At 40.4% G+C, this 14,292-nt stretch overlaps 2 protein-coding genes across 5 annotated transcripts; one reads left to right on the top strand and one right to left on the bottom strand.

Moving 5' to 3' along the window:
• Positions 1 to 4,021: 4,021 nt before the first annotated feature.
• LOC133888196 (uncharacterized) lies at positions 4,022 to 9,328 on the top strand. 2 transcript variants are annotated; one of them, XM_062328347.1, is made up of 6 exons: positions 4,022 to 4,390; positions 5,111 to 5,322; positions 7,096 to 7,377; positions 7,891 to 8,013; positions 8,797 to 8,919; positions 9,007 to 9,328. In XM_062328347.1, exons 1-6 carry the CDS (start codon positions 4,204 to 4,206, stop codon positions 9,007 to 9,009), a joined length of 930 nt encoding a protein of 309 aa, XP_062184331.1. In that variant the 5' UTR covers positions 4,022 to 4,203; the 3' UTR covers positions 9,010 to 9,328. The 2 variants fall into 2 exon arrangements, with proteins under 2 accessions (XP_062184331.1, XP_062184330.1); XM_062328346.1 differs by having other exon boundaries at positions 4,023 to 4,390; positions 9,012 to 9,328.
• Positions 9,329 to 9,736: 408 nt separating this feature from the next.
• LOC133889727 (uncharacterized) lies at positions 9,737 to 12,809 on the bottom strand. Of its 3 annotated transcripts, none has more exons than XR_009903927.1 (6): positions 12,512 to 12,809; positions 11,510 to 11,613; positions 10,832 to 10,945; positions 10,308 to 10,391; positions 10,072 to 10,210; positions 9,737 to 9,980 (listed from the first exon to the last, which is right to left on the bottom strand). XR_009903927.1 is itself a non-coding variant. In XM_062330183.1 (6 exons), exons 1-5 carry the CDS (start codon positions 12,699 to 12,701, stop codon positions 10,154 to 10,156), a joined length of 549 nt encoding a protein of 182 aa, XP_062186167.1. In that variant the 5' UTR covers positions 12,702 to 12,809; the 3' UTR covers positions 9,737 to 10,015; positions 10,136 to 10,153. The 3 variants fall into 3 exon arrangements, 2 of the variants coding, with proteins under 2 accessions (XP_062186167.1, XP_062186168.1); XM_062330183.1 differs by having other exon boundaries at positions 9,737 to 10,015; positions 10,136 to 10,210; XM_062330184.1 differs by lacking the exon at positions 10,072 to 10,210.
• Positions 12,810 to 14,292: the final 1,483 nt, after the last annotated feature.

Below are 14,292 nucleotides of genomic sequence, written 5' to 3'. Positions count from 1 at the left end.
ACAAAGTCATTGACCTCAATGTATGGAACGATGTCGACCTCATTAGGCATCTTGCTCTAGGCGGTGAAGCCTAATATGTGAGCATGAGACTCTGATACCTATTGTAGGATCAAAATGCTAAAGAGGGGCGAGTTGGATTCTAAAACTTTTCCTAAACTTAAAATTATTGCAATAAAATATAACAACCTTAACCTAGATGCACATTAGTTTCTAGGTGAATCACAAGAAAACTCAATCAAGCATTATTCCTATTCTAGCAAATCAACCCTACTAAAGGAAATTGCATGAATGCAAATGTGGAATATAAATACTATAAGTAAATTGCTCAAAAGTAAATAGAGGGATAGGGTGACACGATTTTTTTCTGAGGTATCGAGGAGTTGGCGCTCTCCCTGGTCCTTATTGGAGCACCGGTGCAAAAGTATAGCTCACTCTTGATCCTGCACAAGGGACCAAACGCTCCCTAGTGGTAATCATTCTTCACTCCGGATTGGTGGACTCCAAACTGATAAATCTTCATCTTGGGACTTCAACAATCACTTTATCATGAAGCTCCTTAAGACCAAACACCATCAAGATGTCTAGGTGGCGCTAATCACCAAGAATAACAAGTTAAGAACCTCACTTGATCCAATCTAAGTCAAAGAGATGAGTGGATGCACATTAGCTATTTTTCTAACACTAATGATGTCCTTAATCTTGCAATTAAGGACCCTGGAAATCACTCAAGTGCTTTTTCTTCCTCTTAACTCTCCACAGATGTAAATAAGCTCAACCACCAGCCAAAAGAGTCTTCATAGCGCAGAGGGAGGGTGTATTTGTAGCCAACCACTGTAAACTAGCCGTTATCCCATTACCTAAAAAAATTGCATTCATCGGATGATCTGATGTTATCCAAAAACCCTTCATCGGAACATCCGATGTGTAGAAGATTTTATCCTTCGTAAACTAGTTGTTACTCACTAGATGATCCGATGAGGTTTGAAAGCACACAATGGAACATCCAGTGAGTGTATAATTTTTAACCTTTGCCAATAGTGGCTTTGTGCAAACACTCTGATGCACACCAGAACATTCAGTGATAACCTTTCAATGCACACACATCAGAACATCTGATGTGTAGAACTTCAGCTAACCACTTAAAAAAATGCTCTTTGTATAAATTCTCCTATGATCATCGGATCATCTGATGGTCATGGCTTCATTTTTTTCTCTGAAAATTGCTCTCTGTATAATTGCTCCAGTGCAATCATCCATTGTAAGCATCGGATCATTTGATGAATACTTTCAATTTTAGCTTCTTCAAATCAATTCAAACTTGGTTTCGTCTTCGATCTTCATTTTCTTAGGCTTCATCTAAGTTGCATAGTGCTAGACTTAGCTAGTGTGTATCACAACTATCTCTCTACCTTAAACTAGATCAAACTACTATCCTCCACCACCTTAATAGTACGGCCAAAGGAGAAACACGAGCTCTATCTACTCTAGGTATCAACCCAACTCCTTGCGACACATAGAACTAAATAGTCCCTAATCTTCGTGTATATCCTTTAGTAATCACCATAAATACCAATATAGGAGCTGAGAATACCCAAGAATAATCACAATGACGTAATTTTCAATAATCCTACAAAACACACGTTAGTCACGATGATCGAGTTGTCATTCCCCACCAAAACTCGAATTAGACAACTAGATGCTTACATATTGTAAGGCTACATTGCTTAAAAAAAAGTCAGTTTAATAATTTAATCTTCATTCTTCGGTCCTTCACTTTCTGCGAAGTAGAACAGAAGAGAAGAAATGAATGAATTGAGATTCCTGACTAATACTTTCAAACGCGAACAGTACAAAATTCAGATGCTACAAACATTTTGAATATCGACAACTACAGTTCTAACTTTTTGTCATATATATCCCATACAAATGCATCTTAAACATTTTCTGAGGGTAGGAAAGATTGATAAATTACCTTAACTCTATATCATAGGAATAAACTACCCTGCTGAGGAAATGAACTAATCTGTGATCTAGTGAACTTACTATATACATGCTCAGAACGGAAAACTTCTATAAATATCTTAACGTGGTAGAAATAGTAATTGCCAGTTCGATTAATTTGTTTTTGTTGTAATAAGACTAATTTACTTTCTAGCACCCACAGCTCAGGAACAGGAAAACCACTAATTTTCTTGCAGTAGAATTGACTGTTGAAACTATATTGGATATCAATAAAGCTACATGCAAGATCTTCTCTGTCTCTGTATGGTTGGCCTAAACCCAACCCTAAAAGCTTTCCTATTTCATGAAGTTTTCCTGTAGCTAAAAAAGATATAACCTTCAAGGGCGCTTCTGTTGCTCTGCTATTGAACCATGTACATCACTTGCACGTGAGCTAAAATGCTTCATGTCGGAACTCTTTTGTTGTTTTGATATTTTTTCTTCCTTTCTAATTGAACACTATTTAGCTAGCATCGCTACCTTAGGTGAGCACAATGGTTCGCAACTTTGCATTTCTCTTGTTCTCCCCTTCGGTGCCTTCTTTCTTGAGTTTTTTTAAAGTAATATTAATTTAATGGAATATTGTAAAAAATATGTATTTTTAGAAAATTACAAAAATGGTACCCTGTCGGCAGATTTGCTAACATGCCACTTGTCGGCAATTGGCCTGCCGACAGGTGGTGAGACACAGGTGGGGAGCTTGTCAGGTATAAAACACATGTTGGTAAATCAATTGTTGATTTGCCAATATTTTTGTAATTTTCCAAGAACACATAATATTTTTGCAAAATATTATTTTCTAAAAAAATCTTCTTTCTTCAAGCAGGACTTCCTTGTCCACTGCATGGTATAGATATGGTTACATGTCCAGTAAATGGCAAGGATTAATCAAACACTCTTTTCCCTGCATCTTCACCTCTTGCAGCATCTATTCCTGTGCTATTGAAGCATTCATGGGCTACAGTGACGGTGAAGTCAATCCTAGATTGGTTGCCAAGAGGAGCAGTCAGCCTGCTTGGCAATGACGGTGGTGTTGCCGCTCACCGCACCAACCGACAGTGGCAGCATTGTTGCAGGCTGGATATGGAGATGAGCAGTGCACATAGGGGAGTCATCTGTGACAGGGAAGAAGCGCCGGAAGGTGCGGCACAGTCACATGCAGGGATGGAGACGGAGCTGGACATCCGCCTCCCTTATTGTAACCGCCTCCCCTATCGAGTTTTAGGGCAGGGGAAGTGGGGGCATGAACGCGGGGATTGCAAATGTGATGGGATTGAGAGCACAGGGCGACAACTACTGCCAGGGAGGAGACTGTATGCATGCCCGTCTAAAGCTGCACCACCCAGCCCTTACTGTTGTGTCAGATGATTGGGGATAATGATGGTGAGGGCCGAGGGAGCGCCGAACTTTTCCCACAAGCGCTTGGTCAGTCGCACTTCGCCTCGGCCATCCATAGTGAGCAAGGGGTTGTGGGGGGGGGGAGCGGTTGGCCGATGGGAAGCGGAACGCAGGATGGGAGGCACCATAAAAAATAAGGATGATACTATTTAACATGCATCTTAAAATATATAGCGAGCAAGGGGTTATGGGGATATTGTGGTTGGCTGATGTAAAGCAAAACGCAAGATGAGAGATACCATAAAAAATAAGAGTGATATTATTTAACGTGCGTCTAAAACCGTGTTTGTCTTTGATCCACTGATATGAGCCGTCCGATCATGATCGAACGATCTAAAGATCATGTTCACCTTTCAACCTCATCTGGGCTTGTACTGCCCGTCCTCCTCTACCCGTCTTCGGTTGCCTGATCACATCCTTACCTCTCACCACCCTATTACTAACCCATTCAAGGATCCTCCACCGTCCATAACCAATAATATTCTCGCCACCGTCTCTTTCCCTAGGCTAGCTTCCCTTTAAACTTGGTAGTAGATAAATCCGTACCGAAAAACCACCTCTACTAGCCCGTGGTATGTCACGCACTGTGTTCTTTTTAAGCAAAGATATTGCAGCCGGACAGTCACGGGCTCACGGCCTCACGGGATCCGCGCCCCATCTCTTGACTAGTTAGTACTAGGTTGACCCAGCACCAGCGAAACACGGAAGCCACCACGCCAGCAACCACCGCACACTCCCTTTCCCCACTCCCTTCCACATCCATCCCTCTCCGCTCGCGGCGCCTCGCGCTGCTCCTCCGCCGCGATGCCCGCGCGTTGCCCCTACTTCGCCCCCGAGGAGTCCGCCCGCGGCGTGCGCGCGGGGGAGTCCCCGGCGGCGGCCCTCCGGCGGATCCTGGCCACGCCGGGCGCGCACCAGGCGCCCTGCTGCTTCGACGCGCTCGGCGCGCGCCTCGTCGAGCGCGCCGGGTTCCCGATCGGATTCATGGGCGGTGCGTGCGCCTCTCTTGGGCTCTGGCGTTCTCTGGTTCGGTTGGTTGACGGTGTTTGTGTGTGCGGTCGCGGTAAAACCCTCGAGGTGGGGTTTAATTTGTTCGAGGACTTGAGATACTAATCGGTTGGTGGTTGGCTTCGCGCCGCCTGATCCCAATCGGAGCAGATTTACCAAATCCTCATTCATTTCGTGTGTTTGTGTTTCGATTAAGTCACATAACCAGTAGTGTAGAGAAGAATTATCCTTTTCAGCTTTTACTGTTCAAAATTTTGCACGCTGAGCGGGCGTGTTCTAGGGAGAAATAAAGAACTAGTTGCTAAAACTAAGCAAACTGACAACTTCATCATTACGATTTTATATTACACGAAACTGCATAGTGGTACATCAGTAGAACTAGACCCTAAGTCAACCTCAAGAAGACAACCATTCTGTCTCGGACTAGAGATGTTTTCTTAATTATTCTGACTACATGCTGCAATAGTGTTTCAGTGCGAAAAAGGTAAAATGGTTTGATTAGAACTGTAAAATGTAGTTAAGGTTGCCAGCATTTCTTCAATGAGAGCACAGGTTTAATCAATGACAGGGGTGAATGTGGAAATTACTTTTGTGGGCCTTGGAAATAACAACAGACAAGATTTTGCTCACTGTGCTCGTCCGAAAGAAACTTTTGGCAAATGTTAAAGGTATCTCATACATTGGAAACTTTATGTCTTTTCAGGTTTCTGTGTTTCTGCTGCTCGGCTTGGCTTGCCTGATGTTGGTCTCATTTCCTATGGAGAAATGGTAGACCAAGGACGTCTAATCACTGAAGCTGTATCAATCCCAGTGATTGGTGATGGAGACAATGGTTATGGAAATTCTATGAACATCAAGAGAACTATAAAAGGGTACATAAATGCTGGTTTTGCTGGAATCATGCTTGAAGATCAGGTGTGCTCTCTAAGGAATACTGATTAAGCCTTCCCTAGATTGGCAGCTCCACTTATCTATTTGGACAAATTAGACACATTACACTCGTTTCAACTAAAAGCTGCTAGATGTCTGCATAGTTACCTAGTTGTTCTTGAGGACCACAACAATTGCTCAATTTCTTTCTTACATTTTGTTTATATATGGCATACATTGTGAAACTTAGTGTATATGTTCTGTGAACATTTTTCTTTATGTGATACGAATAGGATGTATTCATCCTGCTGAAGACCTGTGAATGGCTAGGATTAGTACCCCTGCTCCAAGATGCTGTGTTAAGGGGATGTAGCTAGCAGGTGCCATCATTCAACTAGGAGAATGGGGATCACAGTATTAGTCACTGGACCCATTTTGGATATTGTAGATTGTAGACCAATTCAGATTGCCCATATGATGTCAAGATGTGTTTTCTGTAGTGGCTAGCAGGAAAAGAACTTTGCCCAGTTAACACCTGTAACTGGTTGTGGTGACCCCGTTACCCAGAAGGCCAGCACACTAGTAAAAGAAATTGATAAATTTATATTTGGCCCATTTTTCACTCGTTGGGCTCTCCTTTGAGCAGGGGCGGACCCACGTTGAAGGTGGAGGTGCACAAGATACCGGGTAATTTTGCGTTTTTCAGTGATCCATCATATGTAGCAGGCCTACAGGACACCTCTAGTCTAACAAGTAGGACACCCGGACCTCTAGCCTAACAAGTAGGACACCCGGACCTCTAGCCTAACAAGTAGGACACTCAGTCATTTTTGTTCTGGGTCGCCACTGTTTTTGATCTTGTTTTAATATCTATGTCATGTATATTTCAAAGTCTAGTTTGTCTCACAAAAGATCAATCTTTTTAACAAAAAATTCAAATTTCGTTTGAATGTTTTTTAATGGTTATTCGTAACCTGAAATCTCAGTGACTCATGGTTTTCTCTTGAAGCTGTTTTTTCTTCCTTTGTGGGCTAGTGGCCATTTAGGAATGCTTGACCTAGGTTCAAGCATTGGTTAAGTAGGGTTAAAAGATTTATTACAAAAAAGGACAGATTACTTTTGAATGATGTTGGTAGTCTTTTGTAATCCAACTGAATTGTCTTGATCTAATCCAGTCATTGGCATTACTACCTATTATTATCCTATTTTAAATATATACTCTTCGACTTTAAATATATACTCACTGGATACCTTCCTAGTTACTGTATCGACTCAGTTGTTGTGTTATAGGAGTCTAAGTGTTACAGTAGTCTAATTGAAAAATGCAACTGTTATGGATATGCTGAAATGTTCAATCTTTTAAGCAAATGCGCTTTGCATTTTATTCCAAAAAATATTGCAATTGAATTATTACTATTTTGCACTTACTGTAATCAAAATGTAAGTTAAAGCACACTATCATATGGCATATGTTCTATGGCACCACAGTTATCTACTTATCTATTTTGACTGCTTAACTAACATAATATCACATATGGTCTTTGTCATGTTTAGCTCTCACGGATTGCAATAATGAGTTTAATTTGTTGATCTTTCTGGTAGTTTAAGATGATAAACACTGCCACTGCCCAACAAAAAAACTGTAGTGTGGTTGACTTGTTAAATGCTACGTTTGCAGGATGCATAATACGATGCTTGTCCATTTCCTTTTAGATTTGCTTACTTTGGTTATATCAAAAGATGCGAAGACTTTCTGTTTCATAATTGATTTTCTATTTAGTTTACCCTGAAAAAAAATGACGTATAGCATGTTTTAAGGTGGCACCAAAAGCATGTGGGCATACTGAAGGAAGGAAAGTCATCTCAAGGGAGGATGCAATCATGCACATAAAAGCTGCTATAGATGCTAGGAAGGAGAGTGGCTCTGACATTGTTATTGTGGCAAGGACAGATTCTCGTCAGGCTATTTCTCTTGATGAAGCATTATGGAGAGTAAAGGCTTTTGCTGATGCTGGAGCAGATGTTCTGTTTATTGATGCTCTTGCTTCAGTAGAAGAGATGAAGGCATTTTGTGCGATTGCACCAGAAGTTCCAAAGATGGTTAGATCTACTCTATGTTTTTGGTGCCTTTCTAATTACGTGTGATGGAAATTTTGTATTTATCTGTCATCGGAGGAATACTTGGGAAGAATTTGTAGCCTAGTTAACTAATGTTATATGCATGGTTATGTCAACTCTTGCTGGTTTGTGGTTGGTAATTCGGTAGTAGATTCTAGATGTTTTTAGTATTCCTTAGAAACCTCTGCTAGGTTCTAGATGTATGATCTAATGTCTCCGTAGGTGTATTTATGTCTCTTAGATTTGGATAGGACGGTAACAATGAAATGGGGTGATTTGGCATCTCTAATGCCTCTATATGGACTCAGCTTTTAGTATACGGATAAGACACGTTCGATGAACTGGTTTGCTTACACCATCACCATCTCCCCATATTTCCCCAGTCTGAATTGAAAAGCATGCCTGTACAAATTAGTTTTACTGCCCATATTTCCAAGTTGTCCCTTTCTCTAGCAGTGACATGACTCATGAGGACATCTATATTGGCTTATGCAGGCAAACATGTTAGAAGGTGGTGGTAAAACTCCCATATTGAGCCCTGCTGAACTTGAGGAAATTGGTTTCAGACTTGTAGTCTATCCTTTATCCTTAATTGGGGTATCAATGCGTGCAATGCAGGTTTGTTTATTTATATGCACAAAGCATGTGATATTATTCTTTTTTATTGATCTATGTTCAAGGATGAGGCTATGAGTGTCGAACTGCTGATAGAGATCACTTGCATATTTAGTTTGTTTGAACACGAGCGCAAAGTAGTTTTAGTTCTTGTTGATCCCTTTTCTGCCTCAGGATAGTTATTTCATACTTATTGCGCTACATTTCCTTGGTGTAGCTCTGATTTCTCATACTTTCGGCTGGCAACACATTCTCTCCATTGCATTAAACATCGCCTGTGTTATTTTTTATTGGTCAATCATGTGAATAAGATGCTCCAATCACCTCCTCCATAAGTTTCACATTCTGTCATTATTACACATCAAATTAAACAATTGTCTAACTAGGACCAGAGACCACTCACCATAAATTGCATTTATCTGTACTGGAGACTCCAGTGCAGTTCTCTGCTCCTAAAGGCATATAATCCGGGCTTGGAACTCCTAGAAACCCAGCTCTTGAAATGTAGCTTGTTGACCAGATACAATATTGATGTCTTCCAATTTTCCAGATCCCACACAATATTCCCTAATATTAATCTCCCACTTAACATCCCATGGCCAAAACATGTTCGAGAGCACTTAATATATGACTGTAATATATCTGATTTGTTGAATATCATTTTGGTGCTCACAAATCACAACTACTTCTATTGAGTAACCTGGCAATTTTCAATACATTAGGTGTTTCGTTTTGGTATCAAAAGCACTACTTATTGTTCATAGTACAAGAATCTCTGACATGCAGGATGCTTTAGTTGCGATAAAAGACAGTGGTATACCTCCACCTGGCAGCTTGCCGTCTTTTCAGGAGATCAAGGATACTCTAGGGTTCAACCGCTATTACAAAGAAGAAAAACAATACCAAGTGGTGAGCTACTTTTTCCTCTCTTACTCTGTCAATATAGATATGTTTAACTTGCAGTTTCTTACTCACATGTTACTCTGGTAATGCAAGTGAAGGAAGCAGCCAAGGAGGTGTGAACTCCAGATCTGCAAATCAACAATAATCTGCTGTAGCCTGATTTTGTGGATCTACTGGATATAGTATCCAGGTGCCCACGGCTTAAGCACCACCGTACATGTTTTGCTTCCACCAGAGTGATGCAGAGCAACCGCGTTTATGTTAAGTTGTAATAATAACTGCTTAGCACTATATTTTGAAGAACATATATCTGGGAGACTGGTACTCCTTTTCTATTTTCGCTGGCTACCCTGTTGTGGTTTCAACAATCCTGAATGTGTGATTTCAATATAAATAAAGGAAGCCAACTTGAGTATTTTTTTTCCCTCCCAGTGTACTTCATGGACAAAATTCCCGCTATTCTGGTGTACTTCTGTAAGGTGCACATAATAATATAGAAGGGCGCGACTGCTGAGCCAAACAGTCATGGCATGTTCTCCAGATATTAATCTGGGACTGTCACCCCCTTGACTCTGACCATGCTTTATCAAACTCTGACATACACATTTTGCAGAGTTGATGGCAAATATTTCCTGTTTCAAGTACTTGAAAGTTTTGACTTTTGTTGGATTTAGAATAGTGCGCTTAGTTTAATTTCAAAACGGATTTTCGACATTTAGAGTGCGTTTTATCCAGCTTTTATAGAGAACTGTGTTGAAAAAGCTCGAGGATGATGGCATGAGAGATTGATAGTTCGTTTATCAGCAGGCATGAAGACAGAAGATATCCACCAACAATATAGGAACACTTCAACTGCTATGCACACTGATTTTTTACATGGATCCACAAATTATAAAACGATAATTCTTTAAACATACGAATAGCTAATATGACCACTGCCCTACAGATCGTAACCGAAGCGAATAAGTTGCATCTATCTTAGCGGATCATTTGAGCAGCTTCTGTTTGTGCTTGAATAGAACGAAACGTCCTCTTCCCATTTCTTGTCAATTTACCGAAGCTCCAGCCTGCAACGACGCCAACTTCGATCACAACAGGTCAACTACAAAATAGAAATCAGGCAGTGAGCACAATATTTCCGTTTAACTCAATACTTACAAGGATTGGCAGAATGCGTGACAGGACTCTTATGTTACAAAACGAATGGAACTATGAAACATACAGGATGTGTAATTGTAGTTCATAAGAAATATTTCATCCTGTTATCTCTTCTCATGGCACGATACACGGCTTGAACCTGAAAAGCAACAGCCAAAGCCTCAACGAGTCAACGTCTATGCAAAAACGAAATGAACAGAAAAAGGAACCGAGTAAATAAACATTATTTGCCTTACCTGCTCACTCGAGACCACACGAATCGGCCCGATCTTTACAGAAACATATTTTCCCCTGGAAGACAATTTCTGAGATACCCGGCCCTGTGCAAACCATTTTGACTATTAAGAGATTCCGAGGAACAAAGCAAGGAAATTACTATAAAATACTTAAATAAACGTTCTTAGGAAAACAATTACAATCTGACATTGGAGTTTGACAGCTCCTATGATACACTGGTACACACTCTTTCTTCCATGTCTTCACAAGGGAAAGAAAAGTTTGTATGGATGATGGAACTATTAGTATACTAGTACCATCTAAGAAGTATATAAACAACAAATAACTAAATATAAAAGTAATAATGCATCATTGGAGTAATAATATTGAACTTATTAATGATATAATCAATGTACCACACTACATTGGAACATTGATTATATGCAAAGCACAAGCACTCTGAAATCCAAGTCTGTGCATCCCCCCCCCCCCACCCAACAACTACAGTATTAAAAAACTGTTTTCAACAACTGTAAACACTAACCTTGGGAATGGATTCTCGAAGAACAGATTCAACAGCAACTACCATTGACTGGACAAAATCATCACCTCCAGTACCAATTGCTGTAAATCCTCTATCTGTGGGGTATGAATTTACCTGCGAAGCAAAATAGGATGGTTTATTAAGCAATGCTTAAAATGAATACAGAGTTTTGGGGTCTTCAAGGTTCCTTCAATTTTTAATTCAAAAACTAGGAGGATAGACCAGAGATCCGGAGCCATGCACTTCTTTGCACACAGAATAAGCATTAGCATGCAGCAGTCACAACAATCATGATAAAAGCATATTGAAAATGAAAGCCTAGTATGACAATCCTCAAGTGTTTGTGCCCTGAGATGTTCACAATTACTACTGTTTTCACAACAAAATGCCTAACACCATTAGTGGTGTAAAATATGGTATAAAATATATAGAAAAAATACCATGAATGACTATGTCATGCAGTGACAAGTCACATGATCTAGCTTCCCATAATTCACCATTTCACGAAATCAGAGCACATCATAAGTCCTACATTTGTATGAACACAAAAGCTATCAATGTACAGTAGCCAAGCTATTGCTTACAGAAGGAGCCTAATGTTCACACAAAAGAACTTTACAGCCATCCTGCATGTAAGTTTGCAACAACAAATAGGCCAAGTTGGACACTAAGACACACCTTCTGATCGAGAACAAGCCATTCATCGCTCGCATCATTCGTCACAGTACCACCCATGACCATATTTGTCGTGAGCGCAACTCTTCCTTTAGACCTTGCTACCTCTGGTTTCAGAAAAATAAAAATCAGTATGAAGTAAAGCATGGCATAAACTCTAAGCGAAACTTTTAGCTCGGTGGAGAAAAAATGTATCTTTATAAATATGAGAAATGTAGCAACATTTAGTTCGTTAGAAAAGCTGAAAAAAAATGTAATTTTGCATTACTATATTGATCAATATCCCAATTCGTCTATGTGACTGTGCTGTCCTATAAGCCAGCAAAAAAGATAAGCCTCTGCATTTCAATTGCTCTTACTGAACATGCACCTTGTGATTCACTTAGTAGATTCTTTCGAATCATGAAGTTATAATCTTGAAGAACAGGAAGCACCACGAGACAGATAAACAAGAAGTCGTCGTTTTGAATAATTATAATCCAACATAATAATAAGAAACCGATTATCCCATATATGCAAGAACGAGAGGGGAACAAACACTCTTCTAACAGAATTCCTCTGTCCTCCCACCATATTATATGATCTTGATGTACGCAATAACTTAGATTTCCAAGCTCTGAACAGGTATAAGCCCAGCATCATTCCAATATGTGAAACTACCATCGAGGATAGAAATCTCTTGCAAGCAAACACCACGTGAAGGACTAAAGAAAACCGTGCCAAAAATTGCCTCGGCATCATCACAGTAAGCTACAAAAGAATCCCATTTCCCTCCAACTCCATCAAAAAACAGCGGCCAATCATTGCATATCAATCTAGCCCCATAAATCTAAACACAGCAAATCAATCCATCGCTCAGTATCCTCACATCTATCATTATGTAGTACTACTGCACCAATCAAGCGGGCAAGCACCGGCCGAAGCGGCTAGCAGAAGCGGCGAACAATCACTTAAAGCACAAGGAGAGCAGCAACTAGTAAACGGAAGTGGGAGAGGAAGTCTCACTGGAGATGGCCTCGAGCACGGCCTCCTGCGGCGGCTGCCCGGGGTCCCCGCCGGAGCAGCAGCGGAAGTGGGGGCGGCGGCGGCCGCCAGGGCGCGCCCTCGCCCCCGGTGCAACCGCGGCGGCGCAGGGGAGAAGATGGAGGGGGTCGGGGAGGAGCAGGGAGCGGAGCGCGAGTGCGCGGCACGCCATCGCCGTCTTCTTCCGGTCGCCGCGGCCGCGAGCAGAGAAGAAAGAGTTGGTGATATTTTCCTCGGTTCGCGTCTGTCTGATGGACTTCGTTTTCGTGGAGGGCCGACAAGCCGTTAGATGATTTTTCTTCTTCCTTTTCTTTTTATTTGGTTTCGGTGGGCCTGAGGAAAGGCCAACCAGCCCAACATGGCTTACGGCCTGTGCGTAAACTTGATATGGGTCTTAGTTTTATCATCTTGATTTATTTTATTTTTAAATAAAAAATTACAAATATATATGTTCATTTTAAAAAATTACAAATCTAAGACTCCTATCACCCGTTAAACACACGATAAGTTGACATGACGTGCAAATGTGGACATGCATGACTTTTTGTCATCTGCTCAATAAATATCGCTTGTTCAAAAGACGACATTAGTTAGATTTGTAATTTTTAAAACAGGCATATATATATATATATATATTTGTTTGTAATTTTTTGATTTAAAATATAAAAATTAAAAATTCTGTTATCTGCCCAACCAATTCATACTTGGAGTGCTTCTGTTTCAAACTTCAATCTTAGAAGAAAATCAATTTGCACTATGTGAAAAAAGTCATTAGTGACGGATGATAACCGGTATTAGTGACGGGTTCTGTATCCGTCACTCTTATCATGTCACTAATGATAGGTCATTAGTGACAGATTGTAACTGTGATCCGTCATTATCGACTGAACATTAGTAACGGGTTGTAATCTTGATCCGTCACTGATGACTGATGAACATTTTTTATTTTTTGACAAAAAAAGTTAAAAAATATTTTTTTTCACCTGAGCTATCCCAACGCAGGCTCATCCTATATGCCTTACAAGTCACACTTTTTTCACATTATTTTCAAGTTTGCATTCCATAGGAATCGAACCCATGACCTCCTACTCGCGCGTGTAGCCACCTTACCACCTCTGCTATCACATAGTTGTGATAGAAACCAGATATTTTATCTTTTTAACCATCTTTACCGAAGGTCATTAGTGACACATCATAACCATGATCCGTTACTAATGACTAATTTTGCCAAATTTCGTCGAGAGTTATAATTTGATAGGTGACATAGAGTGCATTTGGTAAAACAGGTATAACTTTTATATACGGACTCTGATTTTGACGTTTTTTTGACTCTACGGACATCTAAAAAAAGTTGCATCCATTTATCCCCAACTTCGTTGAGTTCAGAGAATTTTTTGAGGCAAAAAATAGCTTGGAAGATTGAGTTCTTGCCCTCGAAAGTTTCTACACCTTTTTTGGAACGTGCGCTTGTGTCCATAGCCGCCACACCTTACATCAAATTTGAGTAAAAATGTACAATGATTCCTATTCTAGTGCTGCTAAGGTGAGAAAAAATAAGAGAAAAATAAAATAAAAATAAAAATATTTGCGAATATCGTCATTAGTGACTAGAGTTGGTCATTAGATCCGTTACTAATGACTGGCATAGGACGACCTGTCACTAATGAGTAGATCATTAGTGATAGGTCAAATTGTAACCCGTCACTAATGATTAGCTTACGACGATCCGTCACTAATGACTGACCTAGGACGATCCGTCATTG

Source organism: Phragmites australis, chromosome 13 (genome assembly GCF_958298935.1).
Source record: "Phragmites australis chromosome 13, lpPhrAust1.1, whole genome shotgun sequence".
Taxonomy (NCBI): domain Eukaryota; kingdom Viridiplantae; phylum Streptophyta; class Magnoliopsida; order Poales; family Poaceae; genus Phragmites; species Phragmites australis.
This window is presented reverse-complemented; position numbering and strand designations above follow the sequence as displayed.

Bases quoted from the DNA above. Each gene is read 5' to 3' on its own strand.
- LOC133889727 (XM_062330183.1), bottom strand. From the start codon at position 12,701: ATGGCGTGCCGCGCACTCGCGCTCCGCTCCCTGCTCCTCCCCGACCCC. The intron at 10,392-10,831 runs GTTAGTGTTTAC...TGGTTTGCACAG, and splicing joins TTCGAGAATCCATTCCCAAG to GGCCGGGTATCTCAGAAATT. The intron at 10,211-10,307 runs GTAAGGCAAATA...GTTGCTTTTCAG, and splicing joins GTGTGGTCTCGAGTGAGCAG to GTTCAAGCCGTGTATCGTGC.
- LOC133888196 (XM_062328346.1), top strand. From the start codon at position 4,204: ATGCCCGCGCGTTGCCCCTACTTCGCCCCCGAGGAGTCCGCCCGCGGC. The intron at 7,378-7,890 runs GTTAGATCTACT...TGGCTTATGCAG, and splicing joins CACCAGAAGTTCCAAAGATG to GCAAACATGTTAGAAGGTGG. The intron at 8,920-9,011 runs GTGAGCTACTTT...ATGCAAGTGAAG, and splicing joins AAGAAAAACAATACCAAGTG to GAAGCAGCCAAGGAGGTGTG.